The sequence below is a fragment of the Borostomias antarcticus genome (assembly GCF_949987555.1).
Source record: "Borostomias antarcticus genome assembly, chromosome: 1".
Taxonomy (NCBI): Eukaryota; Metazoa; Chordata; class Actinopteri; order Stomiiformes; family Stomiidae; genus Borostomias; species Borostomias antarcticus.
Genome location: NC_140234.1, coordinates 33,261,527 through 33,280,528, shown reverse-complemented (window position 1 = coordinate 33,280,528; position 19,002 = coordinate 33,261,527). Strand labels below are relative to the sequence as shown.

At 45.3% G+C, this 19,002-nt stretch overlaps 1 protein-coding gene across 1 annotated transcript in view; it reads right to left on the bottom strand.

Annotated features, from left to right (window-relative positions):
* The window catches only part of tenm4 (teneurin transmembrane protein 4), a gene marked incomplete at both ends in the record, with an annotated part of 134,059 nt that extends 125,080 nt beyond the window's left edge, over window positions 1–8,979 (bottom strand). The window contains 2 exons of the mRNA XM_084441538.1: window positions 7,781–8,050; window positions 8,757–8,979. Of these exons, the coding sequence (XP_084297664.1) occupies window positions 7,781–8,050; window positions 8,757–8,979 (493 nt within the window). The remainder of the gene's footprint in view (window positions 1–7,780; window positions 8,051–8,756) is intronic.
* Window positions 8,980–19,002: the final 10,023 nt, after the last annotated feature.

Here is a 19,002-nt window from a genome sequence, read left to right as displayed (position 1 = left end):
ACTGCTACGGCACACCGATTAACGACAAAATCAAATAATGTGTTCAGCACAGCATGGGTGACGCTGAAAAAAACACTGTTATCAACACATTTAGACCGACAATACCCCCAACCTTCGAATACCAATTAACCAATGTTAATTGGAATATATACAACATTTGTGCAACCATGGCCCACCTGAGAATGGCCCTGGGGGTCATTTCCTTATGATAAGCAGACTGAATGAACACCCATGGCGTGAGCACATGCTCCTCCAGCAGAGACAGGAGACAGATACGGAACTCGCTAACACCAGCGACAGCAGCATTTAAATGTGAGCGAGCAAAGGAAAATGCTGCTACCTGAAGTCCACCCTTCAAAGACAAGAAAATTATTCTGTAATTACTGACACACGGGTGTCAGTGTGTGAAGTCAGAACCTGGAGAAGCCTCGGCAGCCATGGCGAAACCCGTAGAGCGCCACCCTCCAGCTCTTAACCTCAGTCTCTCAGCGGTTCAAAGTTCCCTCGGAGCCGCGTGCCTCAAAGGCGGTGTCTGAAAAGCTGTGCGTTGGCTGAGAGGGAGCAATCTGAGCCGTCTTCACAGGGGAATAAAGGACGCCTCATGCGCGAGCCGCGGGGACTAGCTTTACCCAGTAGATATATGGAGGGCATACACTATGGTCTATAATAGTCGCGGCCTGTCGTCAGCAGCAGAGCACACATACAGGAAAGATCTGAATACTGCGCATCATCATTGTGTAGTGGTGTACATACTGTAGGCCTGTGCAGGATCACATAACAATAGTTCAAAGGGGCACATTGCCTATATGAGTCCAGCTACTCTCCTCTGATAACTCAATCAATACTGATCCCTTTTACTGGGAATAAAAGTGTGATCACATCAGCACATTATCAACTCTGTGTCTTGAAGGGGAACATGCTGATGGATGGCTCTTGTTTAATCATGCTAGGAAAATGTAACTGAATTGAGAAACCAGATCATTGCTCATGTTCAAATCCAACTGTATTACCTGCCCTCCTTCAAACCATCTGTCAACGGACATGTTTTTTTCTTGCTTTACATGCTGTTTCCTCTTCTAGGTTATGGTAAGAGAGAGTTGGTTTTCTCTGTGTGGGTGCTGTTGCAGACAGATTCATGTTGCCTTATTTGTCACCTGAGACATTGAATCAGAATCAGAATCAGAGTCAAAATAAATCTTAATCTGATTGTGATTCTTGGGCTACATGCCATGTCAATGTAATAAGGCATCATGAATCTGGACCCACGCAGAGAAAACCAACTCTCTCTTACAATAACCTCCAAGAGAAAGAGTAAGACTAATAAAACAAATGTTCTTTCTTTCCTCAATATGCACAATGAATAAATATAATTTTTAAAGCAGTGTTAAGATATTAATTACCATCTGTTTTATTAGCAACACAATAGTGCCATTCATATTTGGGAAATGCAATATCTGAAAAGACAGGGAGCAAGTGAGTCAAGCAACCAACACGTCACCAGATCACATGCTATTGTGAGATGAAACATCAGCTAAAAATATCTTCTTGATCAATAAGATCTAGATGTCCCATGCGGCTTTTGTGTGTTGGAAACTACTGCGTTCTCAATACAAAGAACTGCCCAAAGCCGCTAACTACCTAATTATTACAAAATCTCAGTGCCAGTCACGTGCACACATTTCCTGTCTGTCCGCCACTGACATAGTACAAGCTCAATCATCGACGCTACAAATTATTACCAATAAACGCTCTCTTTCATTATTACCAATAAACCCTCTCTTCCACAAGCGACGCCCCCTCACGCACCAGGCTGGTTCTCATGGTTACAGACACATCATAGGGTAACTATGGCAGTGGGGGGAAGTTGGGATTAGAGCTGCAATGGGATGAAGCCCTGGGCATCCTCTTCCTGCCGTCATGTTGCTGAAGCACCTGCCTGTCCAAGGCGACTGTGACTCGGTGTCACGGATTAGCCTTGGTCCTCTTCCTGAGTCATGTGTGCGGAGCCCTAACCTTGACCTGAAATATAGAGATCAGTGTGCGAAACAAAACAAAACTGGCCCCCGGCCGTCCCCTCCCGATGTCCCAGCACTCCCCCTCTTCTATGGGCTGGACCGGCGCCGTCTTTGGCCCATCTCGGCCGGAGGAGCACAGGTTTTGTGAGCATTTATCTGATGGGAAACTGAGTTCCTCCACTGCTGCTTTTTTCGTTGTTTTCGTTTTATACTTATTTTTTTGTGCCTTTTTATAGTTTTCTTTCCAAAAATTGTCCGTCAGTGAATGTCGTCCGAGTCATTCACCGGTGGTGCCTGAATCCAGCGCGTGGCTATGATAATGAGTGACCTCTGAGGTGACCCTACGTTGTGGGCAACAAACACTCCACTTTATTGGCAACTGTTGACCCAAGGTCGACTGGGACAGCAATATCCCCTTTCTGCACCTGATCCTCAAAGTTGCACTTAGCGGCCTCCTTGTAGCCGTTCCATCGGACATCTAGTCTAGTGGTCCACACCGCACTAAACCAGCCACCATACTCGTTCACCTCTCTCACCTTCGCAAACAACGCTCATAAAGTCACCTCAGGGGACCGCCTCTGCTCGTCATCACACACACAGACAGTGCCACACAAAATCAAAAGAAAACAAGTGTATGAGTGTGTGTATATGTGGGTGTACAGTGTCTGAAACAGACGCCGAACTAAACTCACAAACGTACCCAATCCTAAGGGTGCGTTCACACGGCAGACTTTGTCAACGCGTTTGCGCGTTGCTTTTCATTGTTGTCTATGGAGCAGTGCGCTCTGAAACATTCTGCGCGCTGCTCTGCCGAAGCGAGGCGTCTCGCATTTTATCGGTACCAAGAAGTTGAAAACATTTTAACTTTTCCGCGGAGCGCATTGATAGCTGTGTTCTGTCGCTTGGCAACGAATAGCGTCAGCCAGGGACAATGTGGTGCGCCTCGCGTTTTTAGCAGCTTGCAAAATATGCCGTGTGAACATAGCCTAACACTCAGCAGCAGATGTGCCTGTCCAGGGCAGCTGTGACTCAGTCGCTGTGAGTGACTGAGTAGAGTAACTGAGTAGCTCATCGGCAGGTTGGGCTGTAACTTCCCTGAAGTATCTCGTTGAGGATCATGGGAGGCATGGACAGGGGACACACACTTGCACAGAGATGCACAAACACACACCCACCCACTCGCATGTACATGCATGCGCATGCACACACACACAGACACACACGTACGCACATTAATTTGAACGTGCCCTACACGCAAAACATCCACTGTCTTGGGAAATAGATTGCTCAATATTCAAGAAATACACCGAATATCCATGAGCAAACTTTTGGTAAATACAACACGTAAGGCTATCTTTAGGCTGATCTGAAAGCTAACAGAATTCAATTGTTGATTAACATCAGCCTGAAAACACTGTCATCCATAATATGAGAACTGGTGATTCTCTGTAGATGACCGACCACAACCAAACCATTTTTAATAAAAGCAAGTGTAACTGAAGGCCCATTGCAACATTAGATCTGTTGAAATTGCGTAAACAGAAAATAATTGCACCGAAATAATTTTCCATAATTTGCATGCATTATAAGATGGGTCAAGCAAGTCACATATGGAGGGAAGGAAACTGCCCGCTGGCTTGAATACATTAAGGCAAAGTAAATGGTTTGTTGATTTAAAGAGATTAAAGCACGCGCAAGCAAAGCAGCTCCATGGATTTTAATTAACTTGCCATATATAAATTTATGTTATTAAGCTCTACTGGATTAAATGGTAAAATGCTAGGGCTCTTTCTGGTTGGGTGACTAGAATAAAAAGCCATTTAGAGCCATGTCTGGTCCCTTCCAGACACTGTATGCTGCTGCTGCTGCTGGCACTATGTACCCATCACATCACACCCTGTCTTCGCCCAAACTGGCTTCTGAAGAGATCTTCTTTAATTATGTACGATACAGCCATATCCAAGTTCCATGGCATCTCAGAAGATCAAGCAGAGGACTGATGTCTCTCTCTCTCTCTCTCTCTATCTCTCCCTATCTCTCCTCACTCTTTCTTTCTCTCCAACTCAGACGGGAAAATGGATTCCAGTACCAGGAGTCATTTCTGTCTGTTATAATAAGAGTCCAATACATTATATGACACTCTCTCTCTCTCTCTCTCTGCAATGCACAACTATTCAGCAAGTGTTCTGCGGCCAGGGCTGGGTGCTGTGACCGGGCCCTTGATGAGCTCCTGTCCCTGTGGACGTTGCTGAGAAGAGAACCACAAATCCGCCAGTGGATACACATGGTTATGTCATGGTTAAGGAGCTATAATATACCCCATGCCTCAGCTTGCAAAAGCTCAAACATTTGGCACTGTGATCTTCCAAGGGAACGTAACGAGTAATCACCATCCATTTTTAAAACTATTCTTAAAACCCATTTTTATTCCTTGGCTTCCAACCTGGCATGAAACTTTGCTCCTGTTTTAATTGCCCTACTGTCTTTTTTTTTTATTGTTTCATTGTTTTGTTACTGTTTGTATTGTATTTATGATTACCCATGTACAGCACTTTATTGCAGCCGTAGTTGTTTTTAAAGCGCTCTATAAATAAAGTTGAGTTGAGTTGAGTTGAGTTGAGTAAGCATCAGACTCTGTCAGCTACTGTGTTGCATAGTGACATGCCTCTGGACAGTGTGCTCTAAAGCCCAATTCCCATTGGCCCCAAAACATCTGGGTTTGTCGTCAGTGGGAAAGCGTGCACTTGGCATTCAGTCCCGTGTCTCCCGACTCTGCGGTAGGTAGGGGCATTTCTCGGCTCCAGCTCTGATTGGCAGCGATGTAACCCCCACCCCACCCCCATCTGGGTAGACCCGTGGAGGCGGAGGCAAATTGCAAGCTACCTAAACTCACTGGATTGTTTAGCTTGCTAGCTGAGTATTTGTTCATGGTTTAGTTGTGTGTGAGTTTATATTATCATGTGTAGGCTTCTGGAGCAGCCAAAAGTTATAGGTTTCACTTTCGCGTTATGACAAGTTTAGGTTTCACTTTTGCGTTCTAGCTTCGGCTACATCCATTAACTCTTGAAAACCAATTCTATTTCGGTTTTATGAAAATCTATTTTGTACAAAGATGAACCAAAATCACCTAATCACCACCTACCAAAATCAATCAAAAACTCAAAATGGCTTAAAAAAAACATTTTTGTCTGTTTGCTACCAAACATTACATTATAGTCATTTAGCTGATGCTTTTATCCAAAGTGACTTACTGTACAACAATTGCATTTAATGTACAGTAGGAAAAGCCAATGTACTACTACTTGCCAGAACTCACAAGTGCATCTCCTTTCTAAAACAAGTGTCTAAGAGTATAATCTAGTGCAGAAGGCAAAGTGCAAGAATAGCAATCTAAAATACAATAGGTGCTTAAGAGGGAGGATCGTGGTAGTACGTTCTGAAGAACTCTGCTGTCCTGACATCAGTGGGCAGTTCATTCCACCACTGCAGGGCCAGGACAGAGAAGAACCGTGTCGATCGACCACAGGGGCCTCGGACTGACGGGGCAACCAGTCGCCCCGAGGTAGCAGAGCGTAGCGGTCGGGGGGGGGTATAGGGTTTGACCATGGCCTGGAGGTAGGAGGGGGCTGTTCCTTTTTATTGCCCTGTAGGCTAGTACCAGGGTTTTAAACTGGATGTGAGCCGCTACAGGGACACAGTGTAGGGAACGGAGAAAGAAAATTGTGTGGGAAAACTTGGGGCAGCTTTCTGGACAAGGTCCAGGGGTTTAATGACTGACGCCATGGCCCCAGCAAGGAGGGAGTTGCAATAGTCCAGGCGGGAGATGACCAGGGCCTGGATGAGGACCTGCACCGTTTCATCAGTGAGGAAAGGGCGAATCCTCCTGATGTTGTAGAGCATGAATCTGCAGGAGCGTGTGACGGATGTGATATGTGCGGACAACGACAGTTGGTCGGGTCACACCCAGATTCCTTGCAGCCCGAGTCGGTGTCACCACTGTATCTTCAATGGTGATGGCCAGGTCCCGGTGTGGGCAGCCCTTCCCCGGGAGGAACAGCAGCTCAGTCTTGTCCAGATTGAGCTTGAAGTGATGTGTCGTCATCCACTCCGAGATGTCAGCCAAGCACCCAGCTATGCGTGTCTCCACGTGTGTCAGAAATGATAGGACCAGTTGGGTGTCATCGGCATAGCAGTGATAGGAGAAGCCATGCGAGTGAATGACAGAGCCCAGAGATGTAGTGTAGAGAGAAAAAAGGAGAGGACCCAGGACAGACCCTTGTGGAACCCCGGTAGTCAGACTACACGGTTCCAACATCGACCCTCTCCATGTCACCTGGTAGGAGCGGCCCGTCAGGTAGGATGCAAACAGGGAGTGTGCAGAGCCAGCGGTGCCTTTCTCATCGAAGGTGGAGAAGAGGATCTGGTGGTCTACCGTATCAAATGCTGCTGAGAGAGTTAACTCTCGTGGCATGGAGTGACGTAGCCTAGTCCAACAAGCCAAACTTTCGTAACTTTTGTCCCACCAATGCCCTTGTGATGTCTAACGTGACGCACCAGAAAATGAACGGGAAGGCGCCGTGACGTGAACGATGTCAAACGCCTACCCCCTCCGGAGGTTTCTTCCCAGTGGCCCCACGTTTACAAAGCCTGTTTACAGGCAGTAATTTTGATGAAAAACAGGTGTAACTGTACTCCAAACACGACACACTGTTTTAGTTCACTGCCAGTTAATTCTGGCAGTGAACTAATTCTTAATTCAATTAAGTCTAGACATGCCATTCTGAGCCTCAACAAAACAATGCCTTTGCTCTGCAGTGGCTTCACTTATACATCTTGCGTGGGATGAAGACAGGTGTTATATTTCTGCTTCCTGTCTGTACCCACCCCGTGGCTAACTAGGCATACACTTGACATATCTCACAGTGACACATTCCCAGAGCACCCTGACCTTCCCAGCTGCCTTCCTGCCACAACGAGCCCACGGGGGCGATTAAAAAAACAAAAATGTCGAAGCCGAAGCCTGAGGAAGCTGGCCGAGAGTCACCTGCCAAACGCCCGCTCACCCACGTCCACGCCGTCACCGGCAGCCGAGAGCATCGTCCTGCTGACGATGGCGATATGCAGTGGAGCCAGCATGGCAGCATGGTGCCTTTTATCGGTGGCCATTTATGGCCTTGTGTCTGTTCAGGAAGTCAGTGACTAAATGATTTGCTCTTCCAAAGTAGGAATAGAGAACTGAGAAGCCTAATGTAGCCTGTCATAATTTATCAGTGGAATATTTCTACCTCCATGGTCTGAAAAATATCCAAGCAATTAAACAGAGAGGGATGACTCATCATGTGATTACATGAGCTCAAATAATATATTTGAAATATATTTGGGGTTAATCGCTAAGCTCAACACATTTCTTGGTAGTCATTAGCATCGCCAAGGACTAAAACAAGACACACAGTTCTCTACTGACTCTTTCAGTAATTGTCAGGTAATTTAAACACTTTGCAGTGCAAACAAAAAACAAATTCTAATAAATCTCATCAGCTAGCAGGTTACCCAGAGAGACAGAGACAGACTGAACTGGGCCCGGTGAGCAGCCCTACCGTTCTCCGTGTTCTCAGCCTTAACGTTCTCCGTGTTCTCAGCCTTAACGTTCTCCGTGTTCTCAGCCCTACCGTTCTCCGTGTTCTCAGCCTTAACGTTCTCCGTGTTCTCAGCCCTACCGTTCTCCGTGTTCTCAGCCCTACCGTTCTCCGTGTTCTCAGCCTTACCGTTCTCCGTGTTCTCGTGCTCGGTGTCGGTGAGGGTCAGGTTGGAGTTGGCCCTGCTGGACAGGCAGGAGCTGCGGCCAGACTTGGTGTTGCGGCCCCAGAGGCGCACGGCGTGTTCCGGGGACATGACGCCGTCGGTCTCCGTGTCGGCGTCGGAGCCCACGCTGACGGAGTAGTCGCGGCGCGGGAGCCCCAGGTCAGACCGGTACGGCGCCACGTGGGAGGGGAGGGCCTCACCGAAACCAAGGTCCCTGAGGGAGAACTCCGCCCCTGCCGTGCGCACACACACGCACGCACGCGCACACACACACACACACACACACACACACACACACACACACACACAATAACAACCAATTGTATATTCAGTCTCCTCTTTCACTCATACAATCACAAGAGGAATTCATCATTGCGTGGACAATAAGAGACCTGGCTGTGTGAGTCAGAGAACTGGCCATGAGGAGCACTGTTTCTGGGAAACTCACTTCATGTCCTCCAAACTTGCACTAATCGTAGTGCTAATAGGATGTGACTGAGCATTTAGTATTCATGGCGGCAGGAAAAGGCTTGCAAGCGGATGCTTTTTCAGGTCGCCATCAGCTCGTCTGGACACATTAAAGGTCATAAAATACATTAGGGAAGCATCATCTACCTCACCCTACCTCGTTAAAATCAAGTAACGATAATGGCAGTTGTCTAACATGGAATTCTTCATTTCTCAAGTTTTAAAGGCCATCTTCAGGAAGTGTGACAGGGACAATGACATCGCATCTCATCGCCCTTTTGTCTCGGAGAGTGAAGAGAATCTCCATGGGACTCCTGCTAAGATGATATGCTGCTCAAAGTAATCATGGAGGTTAAGTCTCCTGGTACTAACTAAGACATCCAGTTAAAGCGGATACAGCACCAGGTGGGCAGTACTAGAAAGCCTGTGTTGTGTGTTGTCTTCCACAGCAGGCTGGAGGGTGGTTCTCACCTGGCCGGCAGAACTCGTCCACCTCGTGGTGGACCATGTCCTTCACTCTCGTCCCATAGGCCGTCCTGGAGTCTTGGTCAAAGGCCTTGAGGGTCTCACTGGAGCTGTATGACTTGGGGTTGACCTTGCCGTCCTCGCTGTCGGCCGATGAGCTGGTGTACCGCCGCTCTGTGTCCCTGCGCGCCGTCAGCGAGCGGTAGGGTCGGCGCTCCTTCACTTCCATGGTTGCTGGCTCCTCCTCTCTGCTCGTATCTACGGTCGGTCAAGCAGCCAGCTTAGTTCCCCTGACTCTGGGAGGGGGGAACACAAACATGGGCAGTTTAGAATGTGGCTCTGACCAACCCCAGTCACAGCTTTGATTGAAGTAGCATGTCAACGCGATCTGAATCAACGTAGCCCAATACAATCAATATGCCGTCGATTTTAACACCTGATCCAGTGTAATACTCTCAGCCACGTCGACTGCAGGCTGCAACAGATCGTTCTGATGGTATTACACAGGTCCATTTCAATGAGAGCAATTACTGTACCCAAAACTCACAATTTGGCTTTTCCTGTTTTTGTTAGCAGTATATATATATTTTGTTGGTTTTAACATACAAATACAAAAACAAAAAAGGCCTCACAACAATACACATAGGAGAATGCAAAACGTTACATATAAGAGAAACAAAGATGAGAAATAAAGAAAGAAAGAAAGAGAATGAAAAATGAAAAAACGATTAATATGGATAAGATATCAAAAGAAGAGAGACAGCAAAATAATATTTTAAAACTGCCTCTGCATAATAAATAGCTTGAGATCAAAAAGATAGCTTCTGCTTTCACTCCATTGACATTAGCTGTAGATTTTCCCAGAATACAAATATCATGAAACATCACAGCCCAAATTCTGCTCAGAACAGTAGGTCCAAACCAGCTCTTTAGAATAGTTTTTTTTTTACCAGCTGCACAAAGATGATTCGCTTCTCAAGGTATGAGGGATAGACAATCGGGTTATAACCAAAGAGTAGAAGGGCAGGGCATAGTGGCACATGTTTATCAAGGATGCTGACATGAAGTGTGTCAACGATGTGTCCCCAGAGAGACAGACATAACAATGGGACAGTACCAAAACATATGAAAAAAGTTTAACAACTCAGAGTTTGAACATCAGTCACATAGATCACTGCTTGCAGGTTTCATTTCATGTCTACATGCTGGTGTGAGATACACTCTGCAAATGTAAAATGAATGAGTTGAGATTCTAGGAAGAGAAGACATTATTCCATATCTTAGGCCAAATCAAAGCTGAAGTTATGTAGATTCCCAAGTTGTAGTAAAAGGTAAATAAGCAGAGTGGATAAGGTTTATAAAGGAATGAGATGGGAGGGAAGTGTCCCATGGTACACCGAATGTTTTAAGAGCTGTCTGAAGTCGGATATATAGGAACCACAAGGAACCCGGCGGTAGAGAGTAAGTATCCTTCACATCTTGAAAAGAGCGGAGACCGTGTTGACTGGAATGTCACTTGTTTCCACCGTTGGGGGGAAACAAAAGGGCACAGTGCCAGTCGGAACACAGTTGTTGTTCCAAATAGGGATCATGTCATGAAATGTACAGTACAGACATAATGTACAGTAAATTGTATTCAATTTGGTATCAAAATGGACAAGGTATTTGAGATAATAGATCCCATACACAACCATGTAGACCTAGCATTTCCTGCTTGACGGTATCTTGTAAAAAGTTACTGAGAGGATGTGCTCTACCTTCGTGAGAGGATTAAAAATACATCTACTGCCAGGGTAAGGACTTATCCTCTCACTAGCACGCCCGCACACATTTTAACAAAACATTCCCAGTCCACTAAGACTAAGAGTATTTACTGTTCTCTTTTAAAAGCAGGGTCTCAGCGTGACAGACCTGATTTGTATGGCTCTGCTGTGGATTCAGGGGGATAGAGCAGGAGGAACCAGCAGGATCCATTTTGACAAAATATGGGACGACAAATCTTGCTCCAATAACGTTTACGATTCCTTTTTATGAGCCACATAGAAATCATGTGGCTCCAGCATCTCTAAACCTGGCAGGAGCCCCTCTCCATGCTGGGCTGTTTATACTGTGTGAATCACCACCAGTAGCCTACACATATAGGGAGTAGCTGAAAGCAGAGTACACTAGGCTGATATAGAAAATAAAGCTAAATGAATAATAATGTGCAAAAAAACAGCCTAAATGAATTGTACATTATCGCTATTAAGCCTGATGGCTGGGAATAGCCGTTACTTGCTATCGCATGCGAAAATAAATGTGATAAGGAAAATGATTTAATTTCAGCTGATAATTACACAACAAATTTTATAATTTCAAAGATAACAGGTGATTGCTTTGAATGTTACAAATTAGTTATATATAGATATATAGATAGATAAATAGAGACCATAGCCTGCATTTTTGTTCAGAGAAATCAACATACTGTATCAACACCAGACCACGCTGGATGTGATTTCTCATTGATCTAGTCAAATAGTTATCAGTTTCATTGGACACAACCTACATGGAACTTTCCCATCGTCTTTCAAATAAAAGCACTCCCAAACTTAGCTGCGCAACTCAATGAATAACGCTGTAGTAAGGAATCACTCTCTCTCTCCTTCTCTCAACTCTCTCCCTCTCTCACACACACGTGGGTGCACACACTTGAATGGACTACTAAACAGCTCACAGTACTCGGGGGCGTATTGTTAGTTGTTGTTAGGTTTAGTCCAGTCAAGACTAATGTGTGGGGGGTGACTTCGCCCTAATTTATTTATCTATTTTTATAGTGTAACCGACTAGTATTTCCACACCGACTAGCAGATGCAGCGCCATGTAGTCGTGTAAACCACTATCCGCGCACATCCCTACTACTAAACACCTCAAGCTCTGAACCGAAAACAGACGGGCTTCTGAGTATAATAGACGTAAATGTACTTGGGAATGGGAAAATGAATTGTGGCAAGTGCCCCTCTGGTGGTGGGCTCTGGTACTACATATGTCGGACGCACACCGGACGCTCGCACTAGTAATGTACGCCGAGTTGCCGAGTGGGGGACAAACAGAGAGCTTGGGCTTGGGATGTGTCCAAGCAGCTGGCTGGGCAGGTCGTCACGTGGTTTAGGAGCTATTGAGGAGGCTTACCATGTGTCAGTGTGGATTTATGAAGTTGATTAGAAGCCGGGGCATTGTCTCAGCAGGAGAGGATCACCCAGCTTGCTGCAGCCAACTACACCCACGGTTCCAAATCAAGCGTGTCATAGAATGCAAAGGAAATTATGAAGCATTGATCTAATTTGCTACTGTGTTATTTGCCTCAAATAACATGCAGAGGTCACCGAGTGATTTTGACATCAGTCACAGCAAGCTAGGAATTATCCTAAGGGAGCATTATTGGTTTAGGGTGAAGGTAAATGAAAATGTGACAAAAAGCTTTCATGTTGTTTTGGCTTTCATGTTTATTTGTTTTTTTCTAAACATGTTCACATGCACACACACATGTTCACATGTGAAAAAAAATGGTGATGCACATACATATATGACAAAGCAGATTTCTAAGTAATTCTGACAGCAAATATGGATGGATGTTATGATGGACAGTGTGCCTTGTTCAGACTAGGCTTTTTCAAAGTTAAGCTTGTGAATAAATACTGTATTTGACTTGTGCTGGACAGAGCAGTAATCATTGGTGAACTATATTTGGCCTTCTTAAAAAAAAAAAGTCTGTATTTAAGACGCCTTTGTTGCGTTTTAGGGGTCACCTTTTGTACAGATTGACAGCTGAAAAGATCCCAGTGATTAATGACTTGGGGACCTCAATACGAAGACCTCCGCTGCAGGGAAGGAAAAAAAATCGTTTTCACTCAATGACCGCAAGAGCACTTCAGCTTCTCCTAGCGTTGCAGTGAGATTGCCATTGGGTTACTGATTTTTTTACCTTTTGCTCAAGATCCCCAACACCATATGCAAATTTACTGAGCTTTCTGAAGCTTCAAGAACGTTCTGTAAAAAAGTGTATTGTTTTTGTTTCCAAAGAGCTGGTTACAATCCTTTGACCACATCTCTTTTGTATACTCTTTGCTCCTCATTATTAATTGGGCGGTAGGCAACAACGTGCACCTTGGAGACCATGGGAAACAGAGCAGGCTTTCAAAGCTGCCTAGGGACATGTATGTACACTATGACAGCTGATAGCTGATGCCAATGTGCCTCAGAACATGTCCTGCTTGACTGGAGCTGTCTGAACTTTCTGATATACACTTAATGTAGAAAATATGTTTCTTCATGATTCATTTGGCATTGTCTTCTTTATTATCCGCCACAAAGTAAAGCTGCTGTTTCTTCTGGCCAAAGCCTAAATCCCCAGAGAGGAATTCAAAACAAAGAAAACCACATAGTGCTGTTATTCCACCAGCACACTAAGATATTCAGAATACATTAAAAACAGACAGATCCTATAACAAAACCCTTCTGTGCAAACATAGAAACATTCAGTCCATGTATGAACGGGTGACCATAAACAAGAATACAAGATTAATTTCATTCTGAATTTATACTTAGACTTGTAATGCTAGTAGTGCAACAATTTTAAAGGAATATTTACAATACTGTCATGTATGAGTTGGAAGCTTTAGGTTAAAATACTTTGATGACCCTTGATAGAGAATAGCAGCAAGGATTGACCTCAGAGACATCTTCAAAATGTCAGCAGCTACTTTTTAACCAAGGTACATTAGGGGCAGGAAGTTACACAAGTAGGAAGGTTAGCAAAGGTTAAAAACTTAGATAAGTCTCAAACTCTTTACAGAAAGAGATGATAAATGACTGCAATGGTTTGAAATCTCAAGACTGAAGATAGGAATCAAATTCTTTAGTTTCAAAGACAAAGGTTTTCTAAAGCTTGAGCTGCAGAGAGTCTGCTGTCAGCGGTCGCCTCACACACAATGGACCACGGAGAAGCTAACTGCACATCTATGCAATGATCCAAAATCAATTTCAGTGTCTATAGACAAAAGAAAGTGATTGTTCAGTTTCCACTTTCAAAATAGTTGTGCACACTCCACATTTTTAAAGTTCGACTTTATCTCTGTTAATAGCCTTGCTCATTGTCTAAATTAACACTTGAAAATGTTCTTCTAAGTCTTCAATTTAATTGCTACTGTATAGCATTGCCTGTAATTGAAAGAGACAAGGACCTGGGATGAAATGTGATGGTTGTCATCAATGCTAAAATGGTTATATAAATGACTGTACTGTACAATCGTCTATTGGGAGGATGCATGAAGGTCTTGGAAAAGGCTGAAAGAGGTCTGTGCTGAGAGCTTGGTGCTATCTTTGTCCACAGTATAATGAGTTGGTTAAATAGAGTATCTAAATACTTGGGAGGTAGATGAGGTACAATAAAAATGCAAATTGTTCTGTCCTATCTATCAAACAATTAGCACTGTGTTGAGAATTGCTATTCAGTTCCCCGGCACATTAATCTGTCCCCTGGCAGGTAGACCACGCCCACCCTTTCTCCGTGATAATTTACTGTGCTCAGCTAATTCACAGTTTCAATACCGATCTTCCAAAACATTTAAACACATGTACGATCACGAAGTACCACATTAATTGGACCATAGTTTAAATGTCTATTGAGACTAAATTCCAAAGAGCAGTTTGTGGTCCACATGCATAAAGAAGTCAGGGGAAATGACGATTAGGCGTTCTCACTGACTGCGAGAGAAGCATCATACTGTATTCATATCTGGAGTGTAACCTTGAGATGACACTGCTTTGTCTGTACTTCATGGAGCTGTTTGTCGTAGCTAGTAACCCCCCCCCCCCACACACACACACACACACACAAACACAAACACACACACCCACACACACACACACACACACACACACACAAACACACACACACACACACATAATATATAATGCAGAAGAGAAAGAATCTGACCGTGCAACAAGAATAGCGTCCACACAGCCCATTGAGAGCATTGAAAGCTGTAGGCAGGCTCCACTTACTTATTTTTTGGTGGAATCATTCACATGCCTCTGCTCTAGAGAAAGGCCTCCTGGGTCAACAGAAAGGTATGTTTTCAATAGAGGAGAGAGGACTGGGGGGGGGGGGGGATCTGAATGGCCAGCCTGCCAGATCTCGATTCAGCACTCTTAAGCAGCAAGAGGGGGTGGTGTGGGGGGTGGTTATAGGGGGGGTTGTGTGTGTGTGTGTGTGTGTGCGTGTGTGTGTGTATGTGTGTGTGGAGGGAGGGGGGGTGGGGGGGAGTGCAGCTCAGCAGCCACCTCCTTCCGGGATCAAAAGGGAGCCCCGCAAGCAACATAAAGACAGAACGGGTAAAAGCCTTAACGTAAACAAAAGTAGCCCAGGAGAGCGGCACTGCACCCCCGCCCTGCAACTAATCACTCCCAGCAGCCCAAGGTTTCCGTCTGACAGAGGAGCAGACCGGGGCAGGACCAGGACTTTCAATCCTGCCCCAGTAAATAAGAGGCGGGTCGCTGACCCGTCCACTCTCTCTCTGCGCTGATGTACGTCCCTGACCTTGGCCCGAGGCCCGGGTGGAAAGCTAACGGTGCCATGTCGTAGGTGATTTCTGAAACGTCCACTTTATCCATTAACAACGTGGTGGCGATAGATGCTATAAATGGGCTTCCTGGTGTTTAGGGGGGTTCTCCTGGGGCGGAGGCTCTACAGGGAGCGACGGCAGAGTGTTGGGGCAGGGGTGTTCAGAAATCCCAGCCACACACCACAGCCTGAACCCGGGAGAAAGAAATAATCTACAATCCGGCGGTTCCTCTTAATCCTGACGAGCAAATAAGCCAAGCAATAATGAAAATTAGATGAACAAAAGGCTCCACTGACTGCCCAGACAAGCCCAGTGTGGTCGTGGGGGCGGACAGGTCAGCATGGTGGCTCTCTCTCTCTCTCTCATTAGTGTCCCATTACCACTCATTATCCCAGCATGGAGAGACCTGCTTCTGGTTTGCAGCCCCGGCCAGGGTGAAACCAATCCTAATACCAGCAGCAATAATCAAGTCACCGTAATCCCCCCCAGTGCCTGTAGCCAGACCAGCCTCCCCAACCCCACACCCACTACCACGAGGACCCTGCTGTTCCTTATGTGGCCAGATTACTACGCCTGAAAAATCCTGTACCAGCACTCTCTCACTGAGTCAGCCCGGTTCTCCCCAAACACAAGCCTCCATTCTATGTTCTCTATTTTCGTTCTTTAGCAACGGGCCTTGCTGTAGAACCACAAAAAGAACATCAGAGAAGATGCTCATTCCACTTTTTAAAGCACGCTATCTCCGACACTCCATTAAGCCTGCGGTGTGTGTGTGTGTGTGTGTGTGTGTGTATGTTTGTGTGTGTGTGTGTGTGTGTATCTGCAGTAGCAACGCTCTGTGGCAGTCTATCCCCTTGTTGGGCGTTGCTGTTTCTCTGCAGTGTGGCATCATGTGTTTTCATGTCTTTCTTGCAGTTGCGTGGTTTCCGTGAGCAGGTGATGTGAACGGGGTGAGATGCCTAATACTCGTCACTGCATTTCATCACGACAACTGCATGCGACCCGCAGGTGTCAGAGCCCAGAGCTAATGATGACGCCCCCCACATATCAAAAATGACCGTGAGCCTCAGGTTCTGCACCTGACATCTGAAACAAATACAAAAAGACACCTGGCTTTTTTTTTTAAAGGGGAGGAGGGGAGGGGGGTTGCAATTTGGTTCAGAAAAAAAAGCCACTGTTTCTTTGAAAACGGACAATAAACGTCAAAGTGGGGCAGTGACATCATCAGTCATTTTAATCCCTCCCTGGACGCTGGACCTCCAGAATGACTGGATCGCAGTATAATACCAGACCAGTGGTTTATGGGAGGCTTAAAATACATGCAATATCTTTCTGCTATCAGATCAGTGGAATACTGTGAAAACCACAAATATAGGTCATGTTTTTGTTTCATTGCATAAAGTGCATAATGAGATTTACCTGCTTTCCATTTCTCTATTCCTACTGCCTTCAGTATTACAGTACCTACCTACCTACCTACCTACCTACAGTACCTACCTACCTTGTACCTACTTACCTACCTACCTACCTACCTACCTGTCTACCTACAGTAGTGCCTACTACTTACCAATCTACCTACAGTACCTACCTACTTACCTACCTGCTTACCTACCTTTCTACTTACCTACCTACCTAATACCTACCTACTGTACCTACCTACCTACCTACCTACCTACCTTCCTACTTACCTACCAACCTACCTACCTACCTAGTACCTACCTATCAACCTACTGCCTACCTACCTACCTATTGCCTACCTAGTACCTACTTGCCTACCTACCTACCTACCTAGTATCTATCTATCTATCTATCTATCTATCTATCTATCTATCTATCTATCTATCTATCTATCTATCTATCTATCTATCTATCTATCTATCTATCTATCTATCTATCTATCTATCTATCTATCTATCTATATATCTATCTATCTATCTAACTACCTACTTACCTACATCCCTAGTAAAATTGTGCTAGACTATAGGGAATCAATAACCTGGATAAAGCTGAATGTTGCTCTTATATATAATATATATGAAGGAAAAAAAGTTTATTGGCCTTAGGGTGGCTTTGTGAAAGAATTGATTCCTCTCCCATGGTCATATCGGTCGAAGGCCTGGAACATCAGTCAAACGCCTGTCAAAATTCAGCTGGTGGGGTGCTGGATTTGCTAGGAAAAATCCTGATTCCAACAGATTGGGGTGGTTGAGACACAGCCAACAGGCTGTGCTGCTATCGTTAACAGATTATCTGTTATCTGTCACATACATAAAGCCTCAAGCCACGGTTGCCGAGATCACAGCCTCAGATCCTAAATGATAAACACATCATTGCTCTGAAATCAATGCTGCTCAATATGCATCTCCTTCTTATGCCAAATGAGTCAAGTCTCTACCCAGGACTTTTTCTGCCCCTAGAGTGACCGTACTCCTGCCATCAACCTACCCACTGGATATCCCTCTGCTGCCTGACCTGGGAGACTGAAGGCTGGAGCTGGGGGCTGGAGAAAGAGGCTGGGGGCTAGGGATGGGGGCTGGAGAAAGAGGCTGGGGGCTAGGGATGGGGGCTGGAGAAAGAGGCTGGGGGCTAGGGATGGGAGCTGGAGAAAGAGGCTGGGGGCTAGGGATGGGGGCTGGAGAAATAGGCTGGGGGCTAGGGATGGGGGCTGGAGAAATAGGCTGGGGGCTAGGGATGGGGGCTGGAGACTGGGGAACAAGACTCAGGAGATAGTCCAGCTGGAGGATGAGCTATCTAGATACCAATTACCAGCTCCTCACTATGGGGGGTCCAGGGTCACTTCCACTGAGAGGAACTGCAGTGTCAAGATCACAGGCTAGGTAGGAGCGTGGATCAGATCACAGACTAGGTGGGTGGGTGGTTTAGTTTACAGACTACGTGAGAGGGGGTTTCAGATCAGATCACAGGCTACATTACATTACATTACAGTCATTTAGCTGAAGCTTTTATCCAAAGCAACAATAATTGCATTTAACGCAGAAAAAGCCAATGTACAACTACTTGCCAGAACTCTTAAGCTCATCTCCTTTCTAAAACAAGTGACTAAGAGCATAATCTAGTAGAGATGGGACCGATCCGATCCAGTAGTGTAATCGGGCTCCGATCCAGACGTGGTTCACGGATCGGGTATCGGCCTGACGTCGCCGATCCAGGTAGTTCAAGTGAAAGTGCTCTGGTATTCCTTCATTCAATCATAGGCTACGATTCACATTTTCCTCAGTCCAGCGTCTAGTTCACCAAACCCGCCTACTGTACCTTTTCAGACCGTTTGCTTACGTTTAAAACGTTTGGTGCGAAAACCCACTCTGTAGCACATGCGGAGTGAGTGACAGGAGAGCAGAGCAGATATGGGGTCTCATCCCAAGCTTTTACTAATTAGTTCTTATTACTGTATTTGATGAAAGTGGGCGCTGATATGCGAAAATTAATATAGTATTCAAGGATTCAAGGATTATTTAATTGTTAGACCTACATCCAATATACAAGTAGCCATATGTTAGGTAAAATTGATGAGTAAAGTTATTATGTTTTGGCTCCTCAACAACAAGATACAAGATATCCTAATAATATAAACAGTTCAATGCAGTACAATAGCAATACAGTAAGAATATGGTGTGTGCAAAGTGTATAAA